At 51.9% G+C, this 21501-nt stretch overlaps 2 protein-coding genes and 1 pseudogene across 2 annotated transcripts; 1 reads left to right on the top strand and 2 right to left on the bottom strand.

The window, feature by feature from the left end:
- The first annotated feature begins 333 nt into the window (after positions 1-333).
- On the top strand, positions 334-2874 carry LOC136516119 (tyrosine--tRNA ligase 1, cytoplasmic-like; annotated as a pseudogene).
- A 533-nt stretch (positions 2875-3407) lies between these two features.
- Positions 3408-4137, bottom strand: LOC136515027 (uncharacterized). The gene has a single exon (XM_066508721.1). It carries the CDS (start codon positions 4135-4137, stop codon positions 3667-3669), a length of 471 nt encoding a protein of 156 aa, XP_066364818.1. The 3' UTR covers positions 3408-3666.
- A 3778-nt stretch (positions 4138-7915) lies between these two features.
- Positions 7916-10478, bottom strand: LOC136518292 (protein CHLOROPLAST VESICULATION-like). Its single transcript, XM_066511937.1, has 2 exons — positions 10227-10478; positions 7916-10116 (listed from the first exon to the last, which is right to left on the bottom strand). The coding sequence occupies exons 1-2, from the start codon at positions 10331-10333 to the stop codon at positions 9786-9788; spliced, it is 438 nt and encodes a 145-aa protein (XP_066368034.1). The 5' UTR covers positions 10334-10478; the 3' UTR covers positions 7916-9785.
- Between the last annotated feature and the right edge of the window lie 11023 nt (positions 10479-21501).

Here is a 21501-nt window from a genome sequence, read left to right as displayed (position 1 = left end):
CGAGCAGCGTGGAGCCGTGGAGGCAGCGCACATGCTCCGATCCAGGAATCCTGGTCACCGTTGGATACCAGTGAACGGCTAGATATCCAGCGACTGCAGAGACAAGTCGATCTGGCCAACTGCAGACGACCTCGTTCCCCCCGTACGGCCCATACAAAACAGTTCGGGCGTTGGAGTGGGCGTTAAGGAAGCCTTGTGCTCCCCCTATATAAAAGCAGCCCGGATAACAGCAGCCGCTTGCATCGCAATTGGGACGCAACTATGGATTCTGCCTGACGCGGTGGGTTTGTCCGGCAGCATGGCGGCGATGCATTGCAGCTGGCTGATCCCCCTATGTCGTCCCCTGGCGGTGACGCCGTGGATCTACCTCAGCGGGTGGAGCCCGTCTCGTCGTCCTCCGTCTCTGTCGCGGTGGATCAGCCTGACACCATGCTCCAGGAGCGCTATGCTACTCTACGGAGCATCGCGGAGGAGTGCATCGAGTTTGAAGAGCTGTTGAATCTGCTGCGAACTAAACCCAACCCAGTCTGCTACGACGGCTTCGAGCCGTCTGGCCGTATATATACACATTGCGCAGGTACAAATCTTTGTTCTCCCTCATTCAGGGCCTTGTCAGCCTGTTACAAATTCTTCAGTTCGACAGTTAATATCTGATTATGACTGAACGAAAAAAAACAAACTTCTTTTTTTAGGGCGTCGTGAAGGAGATCAATATTAATAAGATGATCAGTTGTGGTTGCAAAGTGAAAATCTTGATGGCAGACTGGTTTGCTATGCTCAATAAAAAGATGGGAGGGGATTTAGATGCAATCCGTACGGTTGGCCTTTACATGCATGATTGAAGTATGGAAATCGCTTGGTGTGGAGACGGACGAGGTGGAGTTCCTATGGTCCTCTGAAGAAATATTCAATCGGCCAAATGAATATTGGCCGCTTGTGATGGACATAGCCCAGAAAAGGTCTATCAGTAGAATCATGAGGTAGCTAGCTTAGGGTTTTGTATACCTCTTAGCCAATTCATTATCAGTTTGTCAGTTTTTGATGATGTGCATGTAACCATTTTCTTTACTGTGTAGATGTTGTCAGATCATGGGTCGGAGTGAGAAGGATGACTTGAGTGCTGCACAGTTCTTGTATCCACTCATGCAGTGTGCGGATGTGTTCTTTCTGAAGGTTAGTTAATCCAGAACCTAGTTTTTGTACTGTGAGTTCTCACCAAGCACGCTAAGCAAAAAAGGAAGCTTATTGACTCATTTTTGTATCTATAAATTTAAGCTTTTGATGTTTTCTTAGTTTAGTCGCACATATTATATGGCCGACTAATACATGATCTGTGATGGCTGTTGATGATTTCATTTATACCTTCACTTCTGCAGGTAGACATATGCCAGTTGGGCATGGATCAAAGGAAAGTGAATATGTTAGCTAGGGAATATGGTGACCTGAGTGGGAAGTCCAAACCAATTATTTTGTCACATCTTTTTGCGTGGATATATATACACATGTATTTATGTATATTTTAATTTAATTTCAATATGTTCTTTATCTTTGAACTAGCAGTTTTATCCATTAACCTGAATTTTAGACATGCTCCCTGGTTTAAAGGAAGGCCAAGCGAAAATGTCGAAGAGTGATCCATCCTCGGCTATTTTTATGGAAGATGATGGGTGTTTCCCATTGATACGTTATTTGCCTGATTGCTTAGAATCCAGTGATAAAAATATCATGCTATCAATAATGCTGACTAAACATAGTTGTAACTAGCTCCAGTTTCAAGTTAAGAAACTTGTAAGAGATTATCACACACCGTTTAGGGCCTCTTTGGCACGGCTTATGCCGGCTTTGGCTTCACCTATTTTGCGCAAATCGAGGCACTGTAGCGTGAAGCTGTTTTGTAAGCCGGGGTTAAAATAAACTAGAAGCCGGGAAAAACCAGTTTTTTTGGCTTCACCGGTGAAGCCGTTTTGGATGAGCCGTGCCGAAGGAGGCTTTAGTCTTTTATTTTTCTGTCTTGGTGTATCCCTGATCTTTTGTTACCAGCCTGGCTCTACACCTGCAGTAAAGCATAAATTACTTGCAGTGTGCTCTTTATTATAATATGTGATGTCACTATCATTTTTTAGGAGGTATAGTATAATTTCATCTGTGTAGCTGACTGAGTAAAATTACAGTTTACTAGATGATTTATCCCTCTGCAGTAATTTATGATATGCTTTCAGTTTACTAGATGATCTATCCCTTCTGCAGTAATTTATGATATGCTTTCACATTTGTGCCAAGTTTTTTTTTCTTCTATAAAGTCACCTAACAGCTAATGATTTGTCCCTTTTTTCAACAAAATGATGATTATAATGGTTTATACAATTTGTTTACTGCAGTCTCAGATAAATTGCAAGATAAAGAAGGCATTTTGCCCTATCAGTGTTGTTGAAGGAAATCCATGTTTGGAGTACATTAAATACATTGTTCTCCCTTGGTTTGGAAGTTTTGATGTGGCTCGAAAGGAAGCTAATGGTGGTAATGGTTAGATAATCTACTGCTTCCTTATGCGAACACACAGCAAGGGAGGACGGCGCCGAAAAGGCCCCCTGCTGTGGTACTGTGGCAGCTGCAGAGGCAGACGCCGAACGGCTCACCTACCAGACTGTAGCCACATGCAGGGACAGGCGCAGAAGTCAGTCCTGCTGTGTTATCTAGTTACTGTTGCAGCATGTGCGTTGTACTAATACTTGATGGATAGAGTTGTATATATAGTTTGCCGCTGCAACTCAATAAAAAGAGTTTAGATTTGCTATCTCCTATACAGGGCTCCGGCCAACACTGGTGCTTGTATTGTGTGTGTATGCTCTGTTCTTCCTCTTCTTCTACCTCTAGCCGTAGTGTGTGTTGTCGGACAGCCTCGGTCGTGCTCGGCCGTGGTCGGCAAGACTGGTGAGTGGTTGACTCACCTGAGCCGGTGATCCCGTGGGTTAACAAGTGGTATCAGAGCCGTACAAGCGCCGTCGCCGTACTAACCGCTGGCGATGATAAACGGTTCAGAGATGGGCGACAAGAGTGACACTACTGTGGCTGCCCAGCCACGACCGAAGGTCGTTGTTCGCACTGTGCGGAAGGTCAGCGGCACCAGTTGGTCGACGCTGACTCGCACCAACTATGGAGAGTGGTCGGTGACCATGAAGGTTAAGCTCAGAGCCCGACGGCTCTAGAATGCTGTTGACAAGGGCACCGACAATGAGGAAGATGATATGTTAGCGTTGGAGGCTATCCTCGCTATTGTACCGGTGGAGTACAGGGAGCCGTTGGGGGCAAAGAGCTCTGCTAAGGAGGCGTATGAGGCTATTTCAGTGCTTTCTTCAGTAATTTCATACGGATTGTGTCTTCAAATCCATATCTTCAGACGCACCAGCTACCGTTAACCGTATCACTCTTATTCATACGTGATTGTAATATACATGCACTTGAGCCCTTGCAGCACTTCTGATAATAAGAATTTAAGATGAAGAATAAGGAAATCAACGAAGTCAAGACCTCAAGAGACACAAACACCACATGACGAGCGCAGGACCTGCATTCACGTAATTACGTGACGTGAGATGCGATTCTCACTTGCTCACAATCTCACATCTTGAGACTGGCGCGACTCGGCTCGGTCGTCCATGCATGTCATCAGGCCCTGTCGGCGCATGGGAGCTCCGGCGTGACCGCCATGCTGTATATGTGCGCCATCATCCGGCGCTCGAAGTCGCCGCCGCCGCGCTTGCTCCCGCTCCCGCCTCCGCTCCCCCGGCGCGCCCGCGGCACCCGCTTGTCCCACAGCCCGGCCTCGGCGCCGCTGCGCGACCTGGCCAGCGCGGCGCAGGGCCGCATGCCGGACCCGCCCAGCGCCACCATCGCGTCGACGTACGCGTCGCGGAGCCTCGCGAGCAGGAGCGCCGGCGCCGCCAGCAGCGCCACGGCGCGGCGCGCCAACCGGATGCCCTTCCACGACGACGACGCGGCAGCAGAGGAGCCCGCCGACCTGCCGCCGCCCAGGCGGGCCACCTTGAGGCGTCGCGACGGCGAGCCCAGGCGCTGGTAGCTCCTTCGCGCCCAGTACATCTGGATGCTGTGGCGCGGCTTCGACACGAGGCTGGCCATGGTCTGCGTGCGGGGGGGGGGGGGGGGGGGGGGGGGGGGGGGGGGGGGGGGGGGGGGGCGCACCAGGGACCGCTAGCTGCTGCCGTGCGGTGGTGTCGACGGACGGCACGACGACGACGAGATCTGGTGCCGCCGCGAGGTGTGCAGCACGCTGCTGGCGGCTTGGTGGTTATATAGATGCTTGGCACGGACCAAGCTTAAAGCAGCTCAGCTGATCAGTGGCTTGAAATCCTGGTGCCAGGTCAATATGTGTTGACGTGATGTGATCTCTAGGCTCTAGCTACGTGAGGCTTGAATTCTTTCTTGCCGGCGCATCGATGAGCGGCGGGCGCTGCGCTAGATGGACGTTGACGGTTGGAGTCGCCCGCATTGAAATGGTCCTGCTCGGCGGGTCGTCGCGGTCCTTGTCGAGGCGCCGAGGGAGCTGGGGAGATAATGATCTCTGCAGCCGCCAAAACTGCACCGCTTCGCTCAGCTCGTGAAGGAACGTCCGTGTCGGCGGACGAACTGACTAGAGCTGCCGTCCACGGTCCGCGGCAAATGCAGCGGCGCCCGTGGGGTCCTTCCGTCAGTTCGGATTCGGAATGAGAGGACCGTGCCGAACCGGATTTGACTGGGCTCCGAGTTTTCGCTAACGAAATCGCTTCTGGGCCGACTGCAGATTTTGGCGGCAGTTGGGCCAGCCGAAGATGAGGGATCCCGCGCGGACGAGTCCAGGCAGTCTTGTTCGTGGGTCGTGAGACCGAGCTTCTTGTCAAAGGCCTACTTTGCGTTCTCCCAATCAAGCGACCGAGGATGACGACGTGATTTGCGAATAGCAAGGTGGAACATAAAATTAGATATTCTATACAAAAGAGTCTGTGTACCCAATAACTGTGCGTTTGAAAGAAGGTTCATGGATTTTTCTATAACTTAAATGATTCAATAAAAGCTTTTTTTATTCTTTTAGTTAATGATTTTTTTGTTGGATTCCACTCCACCCGTGGTTGGGAGCTACTAATTCGTCGGGTCTATAATAATCTTGGATGGGCTCCTAACGAGCTAATTTTTACTATTTTTATTTGTAGTTTTTTTGTGATTCTAAACACGTGTTTGAAATTTTGGGTCTTTTCTTGTTTAAACCGTCTATCTCTTGGCACCTGATTTTTGTCTATACATTTACACTATCTTTTACCTATATTTACACTATCTTATTACTATATTTACACCGATTATTTAGTATATATTGAACAAGATGATGTGATTTGGGGATAATATAACTTATTGCAGATCTTAGAAAAATATATGCTAAATTTTTCAGAAAATTTAACAAATTATTTATGTGAACTACAGATATCATAGAAATATATGTGAAATTTTCACTAATGTCAAATACAGAACCAAAACGTTGCATGCACGCGTAGCCCTTCCTCTGCAGCCTGCCACCTGACGACTGACGCGCATGCGCATCAGCCCCACGCCCTTCGTCTCTCTCTGCATGCGGTTGCAAATCGGTCCCCACGCCTGCCTACTGAGTCCTGACGCAGTTGCCCTTCCTCTATCTCTGCATGCATTAGTCCCCACGCCTGCCGCCTCCTGATGCGAGCACCACGTGGCGAATCGCACGGCTAAAAATTCGCGTGCTGGAGCAGGACAAAAGACCCGAGTGTTGGTTACCATTTATCAAAAGAAAACGCAAATCTGCTAAGGCCCCGTTTAGATGCCACCCAAAAGCCAAATTTTTTTTTGCATAGGATCCATCACATCGAATCTTGCGGCACATATATGGAGTACTAAATGTAGACGAAAAAAAACTAATTGCACAGTTGGGTGAGAAATCGCGAGACGAATCTTTCGAACCTAATTAGTCCATAATTAGACACTAATTGCCAAATAAAAACGAAAGTGCTATAGTAGCCAAAATCCAAAAAATTTTGGATCTAAACGAGACCTAAGTCACGGAGTTCAAAAGTGTTCCCTTTGGATTTTGTAGGATTCAATCAAAGGGGTGGTACGTTTACTTTGTTGTTGCATGCTCCCTCTGTCCTAAAATATATGGTGTTTTCACTTCTAAAGAAACAACTTTGACAAAATATATATTAAAAAATATTAATATTTATGGTATATAATTAATATTATTGAAAATATTTTTGAATATAGTTTTTAATAAATTTATTTGGAGATGCAAATATTGCACATATTCTCTTCAAATCAAGTCAAACTTGTGGCACGGAAACCAAAAGCGACAAATTATTTGGGACAGAGGGAGTAGATTTTTACTTTTGTGGATACATATATGGTGAAAATTTAAATATAATCACTTTTTTTTAATTTTGCCGTGAGTGCGGCCGCAACCATAGCTACATCCATAGCTCCACACCTGAATGTAGGTTGTGGCAGGATGGTTCTGATTTCTCAAGGTACACTTGGTACCGTCACCCGCCTCGCCTCACCATGTTAAGCAAAGCAAAGCAATTTCCTCGTTCTGCTTGGTTTTCTTTCCTCCCATTTCCTCTCTTATTCGTCCAATGGACAAGGTTGCCATGGAGGAGTTCAAGAGAGGATAATTCAAGCTATAAGAAACTCGATTTAGAAGCCAACAAGCGTAGTTTGGGTAGGGAAAAGTTCGATTCAGCTTATTATCATAAGCTTGATTTGGATGTCCACAAGCTCAATTTGGGTGTAGAACAGTTTGGAAACATCAATTTGGTGGAGAAGAAGCACCATTTGACAGGGATGAGCTTCAATTTAGTAGGGAAGTCACGACTAATAATCAGAGCAACGTGTGAGCAAACGAATCTTGCTGGTGTCTCTCCTGCCTAGGTAAGAAAAAACTTGCTCAGGTGCATGGGTTTACCTGGCAAAGCTAGCTTGTTGGATACTACGAAACGCCTGGCCTTACCAAGCAAGGTGAGACGAGCGGCTTGCCGCCTGCCCAGGATCCAGCATGCCCTGAGCTTTCTAGGTGTTGCTTCTCTTTTGGATGTTGTACTTCGAGACTTGCACAAAACACAAAGAAAACGGTCACTTTCGTACTACACAAATGTCCTGTTCGTTTAGATGATAAGTTATGACTGAAAGTACGTTTGACTGATTTGTTATGAGAGAAAAATATTATTCATTAACTGAAAAAAATATAACTTATAAACCAAACGAAAGACGTGGCAGGCTGTTTCGGCCCTGTACTTCACTCGAAGCTTGTTGTACACTTATACTACCACTGAGATCAGTTCGGAGGCAACGGCACGGCACAACAGCTCGTACGTGCCCGGTCCCACGCCCCCTGGCTCTCGCGCCACGTACGTGAAAACGAAACGAGCCTGGGGCGGCTTTTGTATGAAAATTCCGAGCAAATTTTTGTTCTCTGAAACTGGCTCGATCAATTCTCCATTTCGGGCCTTGTTTAGATGAGTGTTAGGAATCAGTATTTGACACTATAGCACTTTCGTTTGTATTTGATAATTATTGTCCAATCATGGTTTAATTAGGCTCAAAAGATTTGTCTCGTAATTTACAATTAAACTGTGTAATTAGTTATTTTTTTTATCTACATTTAATACTCCATGCATGTGTCCAAAGATTTGATGTGATGGAGAGAGAGTGAAAAAACTTGGAATCTAAACAAGGCCTCGTTTTCGTGCACTCACTGTGCCTGCCACGCTTTTCTGCTTTTCCACGAAAGCAACCGCGGTCCTCTAGATCATCACAAGCCTTTCCAAATTCGCCTTGGTCATCGGCGTTGATCGATTATTGCAGGATTTGCACATTTTGCAAGCTAGAAAAAAAAAACTGCATGGGCTTATTGCAAATTCACATTGATTCATACAAGCAAGCCCTAAATATTTCAATTCCCCCCATAGTAAATATTGTTGAGCTACTGAGGCAAAGTTGATTTCTGCTAAAACCTATAGTATACAAAATACAAGTCTTTACCTAATAAAAAAATAGAACACAAGTGTGTTTTCCAATTTTCACAGCTTTTCTTTTTTCTGTGAACTTCCTTTTTCCACAGTTGCCGGCTGCGTCAGAGAGGGAAGCAGCCCGTGCCGGGAAGCTGCCCCAGGAAAGAAGGCGGCGCCGCCGCCGAGGCCGAGACGCTGTCGAACCTCCTGGGCGCGGACGGGCGGGGCAGGTTCTCCGGCACGATGTTCTCCAGCGAGTTGGCGCGCCACGGCGGGCACTGCCTGCGGTCGCTCCACCGCGGCGGCGGCGCCTAGGGCCACGTCCACGGGCACGGCGTCGGCCCTCGAGGCGACCGCGCCGCCGCCCCGTGCCATGTCGCCGCCGCCGCTCGCCATCCCGATCACGGTGCACGCCGCGGCTGCCACGCACGCCCGGCGCAGCGCGTGCGACGACGACACCGACACGCCTGCAGCAGCGCCTTGTTTGGGCGGAGCGGGGAAGGAGCAGCTGACGATGATGGCGGCGGAGAGGAAGCCGCCATTGTTGAGAAGTTTCGATCGTAGTGGTGGACTGGCTGGTTTGGACACGGAAGTTATTATAGTGGCTTCCCATGGTCGAGAGCTGTTTCGTGTCCAGATCAGAGCCGTCGATTCCTACTTGGACGATGGATTGTAGCGGCTGTAATTCATTTCGCTTGCTGCGGTTGCGTGTATCATGCTGCCGCAGACGGGAAGGCGGGAACGTCGGGAGCGCGGGGCCCGCTTCCTTAGATATTTGTGCACAGGTCTGCTAATGCTGTGGGTGTTTCTTTGACAGCAGTAGGTAGTTGGTTGGTTCACGTCGTCACGCTCGTTTCGAAAGCATCCAAAATGTTGTTTGAACTTTAAGAAGTATACCATGACGATGGGTCCATGTGGCTGGCCTAGTGATCGTGAGTTTGGAGTAAACATGAATTTGCCAACCAGCTCACTGAATTTGGATCACATGAATTTTCTTTGACATGTGAGTTTGGACGGCAATCCAAGATTTGGATCACAAGATCATCACATTCGTGGGTTACGAACTTGAGTCTGTCAGCTCTCCAGTTACTGAATTCAGTTGTGAATATACTAGTCCTGGTCTCTTTCGTCACTTTTTTTTTTTTTGAGAAAATGGTCTCTTCTCGACTGTCCCAGTCATCTCAGTTAGGGCCTAAACCTCATCGCAGTGAGATCGGTTAGGCCCAGGATACGGTACCGGGATGGGGGACTCGGCAGCCTAGGTAGGGCCCAAGCAATTTTGCGGCAGCCGTCAGGCCCATTTATCTAACCCTTCCCTGCCTGCGCTGCCGCAGCCGATGAGCCGCGGCCGGCCGCCGGCCAAGCGGTGGGCGGTGGCAAACCTTCTCGGCGCCACTCGGCACGCCGGCGAGGCCGCAAATGGTGTGTCAACTGGTCGGCCTTCCACGTACGTGCTACTAGTACATGAAGTTTGGCCTTTCTATGGCTTTGGCGTTGCTGTCAGGCCTTTGGACGTGACAGTGACAATACGCGAGCAAAAAGACCGAAGGAAATACTACTACAACACAAGAATCACATGCTCGTAGCTGTATATTCTATCTCCCACTGTATCGAATAGCACGATCCCCTGTGAAATCTACAATATATATACAAATAAGAATCCTATTGTTTTCGTTCACTTGGAACTTCTTGTTGGGTATACAAAACAAATACAACAAATTCAGCTGCAGTGCAGAATGGTCAGCCAGTACTACCTGCCTAACTTGCCTAGAGGGTGAAGCAGTCGTCCACGCCGTATGGCAGCGCCAGGAACGGCGCCACCGCTTGAGGCCCGAGCGCGGGGGCCTTCCGCGGCGCCCGCTTGACGCTGTTGAACCTCCGGCGCGCCGACGGGCGGGGCAGGTTCTCCGGCACGATGTTCTCCAGCGAGTTGGCGCGCCACGGCGGGCACTCCCTGCGGTCGCTCCACCGCGGGGCCACCACGACGGCGGCGTCGCGTGGCGTCGTCGACGCGGCCACGTCGCCGCCGCCCGCCGCCCCGATCACGACGCACGCCGCCGCGGTCGCCGCCACGCACGCCCGCCGTAACCCGTCCGCCCTGCAGAGAACGATCACGGCGACGGATCTTGAGCGACGTCTGGCCATTGCCGCCGGGCTAGCTGGACATGACGCAACGCAACCGACCTTGAGCGAGAGGTAGCAACTTACCACGGCGTCGTCGTCTTTGGCGGCGACGGCTGCGTCGTCAGGCGAGCGGAGGCTTCTCTGACGGGAGCCGGAGGTCTGAGGGAGCAGCTGATGGAGGAGACCGCCATGCTCGTTCGGAGTCCCGAGAGCTTCTGGATTCGTGCTCGGCGCTCGGCGGGCGGCAGCCGAGACAGACGGCTCGTGATCGACGGTGGGCTCGTTCGTGCCCTCGGGAGCCACGTAAATAGGCGTTCCCATGGAAGTGGCGGGCGTTTGGTGAACAGAGCAGAAACAGAGGTGGCTGGTCAGATCACGGCGGTTGATTCGGACTTGGACGCTGGATTTTAGCGCCGGGAACGTGTACTTCTCCCGGTTACTGACTTGGCGTGTGGAACCACCGGTGGCGTGTGCTATGGTCCGGCAGGCACGTCGGGAGCGCGGGCCCCACCCAACTGGGTTGGATATTTGTGCGCCTATGTCGTGTCGTGTGACGTGCCGCACTGTTCAGAGCAACTCGGCTAGGCAGCCAACGGAGGCGTAAGGTGAAGCCGGCGAGGGCCTACGCCTAGGCCCAGGCCCATACTCAAATTTGGCCCGCACCGACAAAAGGGAAAACTGCATTTCCCCTCTGGTTTGGGCCAAATCATTTCACCCGGCTTGTCTTTAGTGCCATCTACTCCCAAGATCTAGTCCCCATCAGTCCCTGGGCATGGGGCACACAGATGGCACAAGCCCATACCCAAACTTTAATCAGTGTCATTTAGATTCATGAACATAAAATTCTCAAAAAAAAAGATCCAAACAGATCGCACACGCGCATTTCTAAAATTTTTATTTAGTATCATCTAGGTCCATAAACTTTTAGATGACATATAAGCACATTTCTTTTTCTCAAACGTGCCCTGTAGCACGTATTTCATTAAGAGAAAAAAGAGAACATCCAAACAAACAAAGCCGGCGTCGACCGAAGGTAACCAAAGATTGCCCCGTCGAGCTGCACAAACATAAAACAGAGTGACAAACGAAAAACCAAAGGAAGCCGGCAATGACCACACAAGAGACTAATTACATGAATGAACTGAGCGACGACATGATCGAATACCCGGCCCGCAACCACATGGCGGCCTCCTGTAGGATCTCCAAACACAGCTCGCGAGCGTCCTTGGCTTCATTCCTGAAAGTCCGTGCGTTGCGTTCCTTCCAAAGCAAGTCCCCGCAAAGGAGCCAGGCACCCAACAGCGAGGAGCGGAGAGCCACGAGCTCGTTAAGAAAAGCCTGTTGGGCATTAGCATTCAGCGCCCTGTAAACGACAGTGATCCACCAGGCCAGCCTGGGATCAGAGCGACTGGCGATTTTGGCAGTTACCGAGTGTGACTGCAGAGACACATGCGACGCCGACCAGGCGTCCGTCCTCCAGCCGAGGAGAACTCCACCGGCGGTATTCACAGCAGGCAACAAGGCATACTCAAATGATGTTCCAAGGCATTCAGAAGCAAGTTGGTTGCAGACATTGGAGAGCTTAGTCTCCTGCAAGCAAACAAGCGACACCCTCTCCTGGACGATCAAGTCCCTTACGACGTTGCGCCGCGCGCGACCATTTAGGCCACAGACATTCCAGACGAAAATGTTTTTGTTTGACATCGACAACATTTGGCGACAAGGATGCAGAGGTTGCCTAGACCTCAAGCTCAACCCCGTCGACAAGCTGGATGCCGTCGATCGCACAACTGGCCGAGAACAGCCTCCTCATCGCTTCCCGCTTGGACTCCGAGAGGGGCCCGTCGAACAGGGCCAGGTACTCATCGAACTCCCAATCCACTCCAGTCTGTGTAGCCGGCTACTGCGGGCGTACTCCCCACTTGGCCATCAACATGTTCTGTGCCTGCACCATTGGGTTTGGTGCCCTGCATCTGCTCTTGGCCGTGAGCCTGTCGCTCTGACGCGGCGGTGAGAGCGCGTTGTCCACCACACGACGCCTCCTGGGGGCACGTAGTTGTGGGGGCTCAACAATGATAGGCTCCGTGATGACGGAGCACAGCTACGACTAGAGGCACCTTGAGATCTCCCATGGTGTTGCTGGAGCCGGCACCGCCGCCGCCGCCGCCGCGTGTTGCCCAAGCTTGGTGGGAGAGGCCGTAGGTGGTGCAGTAAGCCTGGGTGGAGTCCTATCGTGATTAGGCTTGGGCATCGTCCATGCGAGGCCCGGGCCATCCTGGTATGTTGTGCAGGCCGGCCGGTTTTGGCCGACGAACTCTGCCTGGACGCGGTTATAGTTCGAAGCCTCAGGCACATGGGGACCAGTGGACACGTCTGCGCCTAACATCGAGTAGGACTAACGGGTTGGGCCTGTGAACTTGACCTCGATGCAATGAACCCACCAGTCGTCGATGGCCGCCGGATAGGGGGACACCTGGATGAGCCGACCCCCATGGAGTAGCTATGGGTCGACTGTGAGTAAGCGGCCCACAAAGCTAGCCGAAGAGCCTTTAGACATACACAGCAGCATAGGAGATGGGCTCATTGGTACCAGCAGCCGGCAGACGCCCGCGGTACCCGAGGCAGAAGTCAGCGCTACAGCGACTAGCGTGGCCGGCGTGGAAGCCAGCTGAAAAGGAGATATGTCAGCATGGTGTGGAGCAGTGTCCGACAGTGACGGGGCCTCCGGCATGCGCTCTTGAGGACGCGCAGGCACAAGCACTCGAGGCCGCGGTGACTCGACATCCGGGATCTCGCATGGACCACCAATTGCGACGCCCGCACTCATGAGCCCATGCCTGCCTAGGACCAGCGGGCAACAAACCGTCTCGACTTGTACGGACGGCCTTGCCAAGGCGGTCAGGCAAGACGGCGACGAGCGACCACAATGGCGACGGTCGATCCCAGGATGATAGCGGTTAAAGTTGCTGTCGACGGAGCCATCATCGTCGCTGTCACGCCCGCCGGAGTAGTCATCCCCGAAGCTCGGCCCCCGCGGTGGGCCGCCGCACCCATCATGAACCCTTAGGTGGAATTTGCCATCGCTTGGACCGTCGTCTTCATCAGCATCACCCCACCATGGCCATCGTCCACAGGGGACGCAGGCGGCGTGTTCTAATCTTGGAACACAACTAGGCGCGGCCTCACGAGGTAGCGCAGCCCCGGAAGCACGGTCAGAGCGGCCTCGACGGGGCTGAGGATGCGTGGCTCCGGGATGAACACGACCTGCTCGTCGGGGATGAACCGTGGATGCAAACACCATGCTGTGATGAAGAATTCCCGGTCATCATCCGCCGGTACGTCGCTTGGCCGAACAACGTCAACCTTGGCACAAGCGGGCCCGAGGATGGTCTTTGCCGTGGTCGCATTTCAGGCATGGAGGGGGACGTGCCTCATCCCCACCAGCACCCTAAATGGGAACGACCCAGCAGTGGCCAACGATGTCCTCCGCCATGGCCACCAGATGAGGGGTAGCGGCCACCCCCGGTGGCGTGGCAAGGATGCAGTCTCTGTCCTCGCGGTGCCTAAACCGTACGACAAAATCCTTAGGATCATGGCGCCGAACCACTACATCCTCTTCCATCAATCCGAAGCGCCCGAAGAGGAACCGAGCCACCATGGGTGGCGACACCGGTGGCCATGTACCGCTAACCACCGTGACAAGCGCAAGGCCGAGCGCGTCCTCGGCAGCTAGCAACTCCTCCGAACGAGGGACGACGACGAACTCCGTGTGACGTCGGCTTGCCGCACGGCTTCCCATAGGAGCCTCGATGGTCGTCCCCATAGTAGTCACGACGGCACCAGAGGACGGAGGTGGCGGCAGAGGAGGCGGAGGCGGTGGGGCGTAGCAGCGTGGAACCGATGGCGACCGTCCCGTGGATGCAGACCGCGCCGATAGCGTGTCATCATCGGCGCGCCGAGCCCGCCGGCCATCGGACGTCAGCCACCACCAGGAGACCCTATGACCCCTGGGTAACTACGGAGCAGTGCGCCCGTAGGTCTCGCAGGGAGCGGGCATGCGAAGGCACGGTGCCCAATGCACCAACAATTAAAGCACCTTGCTGGGAAGCTGCACTCTACCTTGACATGGGAGCTCGCCAAGCAGTTGAAACAGAGGCCCACCAATGCCGATAGGACAGGCCTTGCTGGCTTGGGCGGCGAGCGACGATGCCATTGATGGTGACTCCGCACCTGGAAGAAGCCGTCTGTGTCCGGCTCCTCCAGGACACGAGTAGGGTGCACCGTAGGGGTGTCACAATGTTGGCGGGAGGCGGCAGCCAGAGCCGGGTTGAGCTATGGATGTGAACGTTGAGCCGCAGCCATGAAGTCCCTGGGCCTCCACCGGAGACGACGACGACGACGCGCACGTCGACGGTGCCCACACGGCCCCACGACAGCCTTACCCATACCAGGCGGTGGCGGTGAGGGCGGTTCGGAGTCGGAGTAATCCTCTAAGTCATTGAAGGAGATCCGCTCCTCGCGACCACAGCCGATGAACGCGCCCGAGAAAAGCCCCGATGACCCCGCCCCAAGGGATCTCGGCGATGGGAGGTCCTCCTCGGCTTCATCGGCTTAGGAGCGATGGGAGGGTGGGTTGTCCTCCATATAAGCACATTTCTAATCTAGCGCGTGGTGAAGGAGGTCGGTGGCATGCCGTATCCGTAGCTGACACAACAACTATGAGGATTGGAGCCTCCTCATGAAGGTGAAGCTAGAAGCTCATGGCTTCTAGGATGCAATCAAGTAGTGATGCTGATCTTACGGAGGATCGCATGGCTCTGACGCCATCCTCTCTGCTATGCCCCGGGAGATGATCCGCGCTGGCGGTGAAAAAGACTGCCAAGGAGGTGATCAAGTCCATCCATGTTGGTTCAGAGCGTGCACGCAAGTCTACGCTGTAGCGACTCTAGAGGGACTAGGAGTTGCTCTCATTCCGTGATGGCGAGCGCATCGACAACTTTGCTCTCCGCCTAACGGCGATGATGAGCTCCCTCAACCTCTATGGCGAGGACATCACCGAGTAGCGCATAGTCGAGAAGCTCCTGTGTGTTATCCCCAGGCAGCAGGCCCGCACGCTGGACAACAAGGATGGCAGCGTTGATGATGAGAAGGATAGGTGCCAAAACTGTGGCTGCCTTAGGCATTGGGCAAAGGACTGTAGCAAGCCCAAGAAGGCGCAGACGCACCTCACCCAAGCTAATGAGGAAGATGAGGAGCCAACGCTTCTCATGGCGCTTGCTTGCGCACTCTTAGTGGCGCCGGAGGGTGTGGATCTTGATGAGCCACATGCGAAGGCATTCCTTGCCACGACTGAAGATGACATTGAGCATCTAGAGGGGGGAATAATTAACATTTTACCAGACTTACAGGGTGAGTGGTATATAAAATACCATGTCAGTGACTCATGAGTCAGTGATACATGTTATCACTAAAGGATTCTGGTTCTTTGTCGAGTGCAGGCCGCACTCGGCAAAGCCCGCTTTACACTCAGCAAAGGCTTTGCTGAGTGCCGCACTCGGCAAAGAATTCGTCGGCAAAGAATTCTTTGCCGAGTGCCACTTGTCGAGCACTCGGCAAAGCTTTTGCCGAGTGCCATGTCAGCACTCGGCAAAGTTAATGTCCACCATCATCTGCCGATTTCTTTGCCGAGTGCTGACGTGGCAGGCACTCGGCAAAGAATTTTTAATTTTTTTTAAAAAATAATATTTGCCAAGTGCCGCTCTAACAGGCACTCGGCAAAGTAATTTTTTTGAAACAATCTTTGCCGAGTGCTGACACTTGGCAAACTAATGGTCACTTTGCCAAGTGCCGTGTTAGCACTCGGCAAATCTGGGTAAATTTTTTTGCAGTTTTTTTTTTCACATTCCATCCATGCAATATCACATATATTCAACACAAATCCATACAATATCACATATATCACATATATATCACATTCCATCCATACAATTCAACACAAATCCATCCACAAGTTCATCCGTAACAAATCCATCCATCCATCACAAGTACATCCATACAAATCCATCACTAGTCCAACATAAGTCTAACATAACCCTCACAGAAGCCAATCCATCACTAGTCCAACATAACCATCACAAGTCCAAAAGCGAAATGAGAGGTACCTACTGCGTCCCTTGGTCCCCATGGCCCCCAGAGTGTGAAGAGCTCCCAGATGGCCATGAAGGCCACCCTTGCTACGGAGGGCCACCCTAGAACATCCACTCGGGTGGTGGAAGATGGCCGCCTGTCCACCTGGAGTACCCGTGCTGCGTAGACGGAGGAACGCCACCTGGCCACGTGTACTGTGGAGTCGGGCCAACCGTGCCAACCGGCCACCCGTGCTGTGGAGAAGGGCCACTTGGAGGAGTCGGGTTCGAACCCGCCGACTGTGCCTGCACAAAGGAGAAGCGATCTCATTAGTACCTGTAGGATGGCTGCACAAGCTAAAGCAATAAACAACCATATATACTCACCGGAGTCCCTGTAGGACTAGGAGGAGGGGGTGGAGCGAACAGCAAGGGAGGCAACGGAGGTAGGACCAAACCCAGGATCTGAAGGCCCTAAAAGTAGGTCACCACGTCCTGCAGCTGCCGCGCCGAGTGCTACTGGATAGCCTCCAGCTGATGCGCCGACTGCTGCTAGATAGCCTCCAGGTGCCGCTGATGGGCCTCCGCCTGGTCCATCTGCTGGGCCTACAACTCTGCCAGCTGGGCCTGCAATATTACACCCGCAAGGTTTAAACAATGCAAAGGCCAGGTACATGTGTAAAACCAGTGAACGATGAATAAAACTATACTTACCTAAAATGCTGCCATCATCTATGTGGAGCTCGGCTGCCGAGGTGCTATGGAGATGTCAGAGGAGCTCGTGCTGGTTTATCAAATCTGGCTCAGTCTAGGAACAGAGGATGACTCAATTGCGCTATTGGCCATCTAGTACCGACCGTGCTGCTTCCCTCCTCCCAACCTCATCATGAGGTCCATATCTAGGGGCTGGGTGGCCAGATTGAAGTCCTCCCCATGGCGCGTGCGAGCCGCCGAGGTGTACTCGACAAGCTTGGGGTAGACGCTCACGTTGGTGTACGTGTCGGCCCCGTCCTCTGGGTTGTAGACGTTGTTCACTGTTGTCGCTGGGCCCTTGTGAGCCAGGGCGTACCCCATGAACTTGTTGATTTCCTGGCCACCATTCGACTGGGACTGCGAGGAAAACACAAACATGATTACAAGTAATGACAATTGAGCGCTAGAATAAATAAATAAATAGATCAACAGAAGCGTACCCATCTTTCCATGTAGACTAGGAGGGGCCGGTTCCCTTGGTGGTGTGATGGCCCTTGCATCTCCAGGCGGCACCTCCAACGGCTTCTGCGCTGAGTGTACGTGTCCTCCGAGACCCACTTGTTCACAATGTCCACCCAGCAGTCTTTGTACTTGGAGCACCAAGCAGGACACATCTGCATGACATCAAGTATTTGACATGTCAGAAGATGAATTGAAGCCTACTTATTTTTCATGGAAGGAATCAGAATGAATGTTTCCTACTTACCTGGAGGTACTGCTCCCTAGTGAGTTTGGTCTCCCTCTGGAGCATCATCTGCCTGGCTTCCCTCTTCCTCACCACCCGACCAAGCATGTCGATGTTGTAGGTGATGATGCACTGGATATGCCCCTCGTGGTATAGGTCCTTGAGTCGCTCTCTGTAGACCTTGTCCTGCACTCGCGCCGCCTCGGCCTGTTTCCCATCCTCGCACATGAAGTAGTCCTGCATACAGACATCATGTATCATTTCATTATTTCAAGAACGTCCAACGAATGCGTAGTACTGAGCAATGCGGTGTGATGAAGACTCATCCAGAACTCCCTCTTGACCCTCGTCGCAAGGGTGCTGTGGTCGGGGTCCACGATGCTGGCGAAGTGCTCCCACGACCAGGGCGGCCCTATCACCCCGGCGTGGGTGACCCTGCCAGGGTAGTGCTTCCGAAGCAGGAGGCTCTGGATGCCATTGACATGGCGTGCATTGCCCCCTCCGCTCACAATCGTCCAGTTACTGCACCAGTCATTAAGAAGAATTGTTAGTCTAAAGTACGATTGTCAACATGTCATATGAACAAGTAGTGAAAACATCAATGGTTACTTACTTGTCACCGCAGGGTCGAATCACAGGGCGGCGGGAAGGCGCGAGCGGCGCTGAAGGGAGGGACGAGGGCCCACGTGAGTAGACCTTGCTTGAACCTAAGGAAGGCGTCTCCCCTAGTGTCGCCTCGCCCCCGTGGTCCAAGTCCGACGAGGAAGAGGAACTGCCAGTCATCGTTGTCGTCACCCCCTGTTGGGGCGTCGAGTCGGGAGGCAACTCCAACCTCCTCATCGCCGAGGGACGTCCGTGGGGCCTCCTCTCCCCGCTCATCGATGGCTCCACCGACGGTGGCTCCTCGTCGGCGGTGGGTGAGCAGTCCCTCTGGTAGACCGAGGTGATCCCCTGTCGTTGCTACCGCCTTCCACCCGACATTTTTTCGAGTGCCTGCAATGATAAAGATTAAACCCTCATTCACAAATAAACAAGAAGTACTTGTAAAGAGATGCAAAATGAACGAAACATAATTGCAAGGTAATAATGATAACAATATATTATTAACATGAATTAGAAATTATCTCCATGAACGGCAGTGACTGGCGTGCCGTCATCATCATCACTATCACTATCACTATTGTTGTCATTACTATCAATATTGTTGAGCTCGTATAAGTCCTCATCATATCCACGAATGGCATCATCTCCATCGTCCTCATCATCTACATCGTCCTCATCATCTACATCGTCCTCAACAACTCCATCGCGCTCCATCCTCCATCGCTCAAGCATTCTTAAGTCCTTGGCATTCTGCACCTCATCACCCTCATCCTCATCGATGTCGTTGTCTACTTCCATGCCCATCAGCAAAGTTATGTCTATCTCCAAACTCCCTTCTAGCCCCTCAGGTTGATAGAACTCTCCGCTATCTGTCTTTGGGTCAAAGTCATCATCGTTTGGGACAGGCACTTTACCACGCGGCGATACCAAGTGCACAAGGTACCAACCCGTAAGCTTCTCGTCTTTTTGGCACGCCCATGGGAGATAATAAACTTGCCTGGCCTGTTGAGCCACAATATAGATATCGTCTCCTTTATAGACGGAATCCTGTCGAATTTCGACTTGCCCAATCTCAGGGGCTCTTCTCGTGACTTCCGGATCGAACCAATGGCATTTGAAAACCACTGGATTAAGAGCTTTGGGACCCACAAAGTTGAGCTCGTATATTTCTTTGACTATGCCGTAATAGTCGTGCTCATCGGTGCTGGGCTTACGAACTCCGGTGCACGTGGTGCTTCGGTTGGGCCGACTCTCCTCGTAGCTTCTCGTGCGAAAGCGATAGCCATTCGCATCATAAACGGTGAATGACTTGACCCTATGGGAGAAGCCCCTGCCAACCTGTTTCAATTCATCACTCATTTCCGCATCTGTGCGGGCCTACAAGGTGAGGCCAGGTAGATCGTTACATTACTCGCTCCTAGGAGCAAAGTGGAATCTCAAAGTTGGAATGAGGTAAGTTGGATGGAAAGATCATCTCCATCTTGCAGAGCAACAAAGGTGCAAGACGCTCCAGTTCAGCAATCGTGGCCTGAGATAACTCCTTGGCACAAAGCTGGCGGAAGAAATAGCTCAACTCTGCCAGTACGCGCCACACTGGCTCGGGGAGGTATCCCTGGGTCATCGTAGGAAGGAGCCACTGATTTTCCAGTACATCCCATGTTTGTGAACATCGTACGTGCAACGTGCTGGAAACTTTTTCAAAATTTGACCACAACATACGCATACGATATCATGACATCTCGACAAGTTTCGCGATTTTCGGAATTCGTTTGCATTTTTTAGAATTAAAAAACCGCCCGCACGGAAGATGGTGGCGTTGCCCCATGCGCACGTTGATCGAAATTTTGGGTCAGTTCATGGATTTGGCCTAACTTTACACTCAAAAACAAGAATATCATTTTTTGAATCATTCAAATCGAATATTCGATGCACCTGCAGTTCAAACCTACATTTTCCAGAAAAATTCAACAAATCAAAATAAAGTGAAAAATATAGCAAAATGTACTAAAAATGTGCCAAATTTGAACATGTTGATCATGGTACTGTAGGAATGATTCACAAAAAAAACTGACGGCCAAAACCAAAAAAATATATTTTTTTTGCCGAGTGCTAGGGCTGACACTCGACAAAGAGATCGTTTGTCGAGTGCCGGCCACATGGCACTCGGCAAAATCCAGCCGGCCTGGTGGCCCCAGAGCCTGCCACGTGGCAGCTCTTTGCCGAGTGCCTAACGGCAGGCACTCGGCAAAGGTGATGGCCATGGATGTCGTTTGCCCCCTGGCACTCTTTGCCGAGTGCCCATGTTTGCCGAGAGCCTGGCACTTGGCAAAGAACTTCTTTGCCGAGTGCCTGAGTTTGCCGAGAGTCAGGCACTCGGCAAATCGTCCTTTGCCGACTGTTGGGTTTGGCGCTCGGCAAAGTGGCTCTTTGCCGAGTGCCCGAGTTTTGCCACTCGGCAAATCTCTACGCACTCGGCAAAGATTCAGTTTCCTGTAGTGTATGTTATGGTGTCATCCGTAATAATGGTAAAAATTAAATGCCCCTCTAGGGTGGTATCCAAGGTCGTGGCTCCATTGTCCTCACCGACAAGCAAGGCGCACACAAGGTCCTGACCAACATCCTCTACATCCCGCAACTCCGCAACAGCATCGTGAGCCTCGGGCAGCTCGATGAGAACGGAGCCAAGGTCTACATCGACGATGGTGTGCTCCGCATTTGAGATCGGCAGCAACAGCTACTCACCAAGGTGCGGCGCGGCTCCAACAGGCTATGCTTGTTGCACCTGGACGTCGCGTGCCCCGTCAGCCTCGCCGTTCGCCACGATGACGACGCCAATAGATGGCATGATCAGTTTGGCCATATCTCCTTCGACGTGTCGCGACGCATGTCGTACGACAAGCAGGTGCGTGGTCTTCCTAAGCTTGAACATGTGGATCACCAAGCATCGACGCATGCCCTTCCCCAAGGAGGCGCACTACAGAGCAAAGGAGTGCCTTGACCTCGTCCATGGCGATGTATGTGGGCCAATCTTGCCCGCAACCTCTGGTGATCGTTGCTACTTCCGGTTGCTGGTGGATGACTACACCCGCTACATGTGGGTGGTCCTCCTAGCCGGGGAAGGTAACGTGGCTGCTTTGATCCGACAAGTTTAAGCAGCGGTGGAAGCAAAATGCGGGCGGCAACTGCGCGTTAT

Source organism: Miscanthus floridulus, chromosome 17 (assembly GCF_019320115.1).
Source record: "Miscanthus floridulus cultivar M001 chromosome 17, ASM1932011v1, whole genome shotgun sequence".
NCBI classification, from domain to species: Eukaryota; Viridiplantae; Streptophyta; class Magnoliopsida; order Poales; family Poaceae; genus Miscanthus; species Miscanthus floridulus.
Note: the sequence above shows the minus strand (reverse complement) of the source record. Positions and strands in the feature narration are given on the sequence as shown.

What these genes read in the sequence shown, in the direction of transcription:
- LOC136515027 (XM_066508721.1), bottom strand. Translation starts at nt 4,137, where the DNA reads ATGGCCAGCCTCGTGTCGAAGCCGCGCCACAGCATCCAGATGTACTGG.
- LOC136518292 (XM_066511937.1), bottom strand. Translation starts at nt 10,333, where the DNA reads ATGGCGGTCTCCTCCATCAGCTGCTCCCTCAGACCTCCGGCTCCCGTC. An exon ending in CCAAAGACGACGACGCCGTG is followed by an intron (nt 10,117 to 10,226) that starts GTAAGTTGCTAC and finishes CGTTCTCTGCAG; the next exon opens with GGCGGACGGGTTACGGCGGG.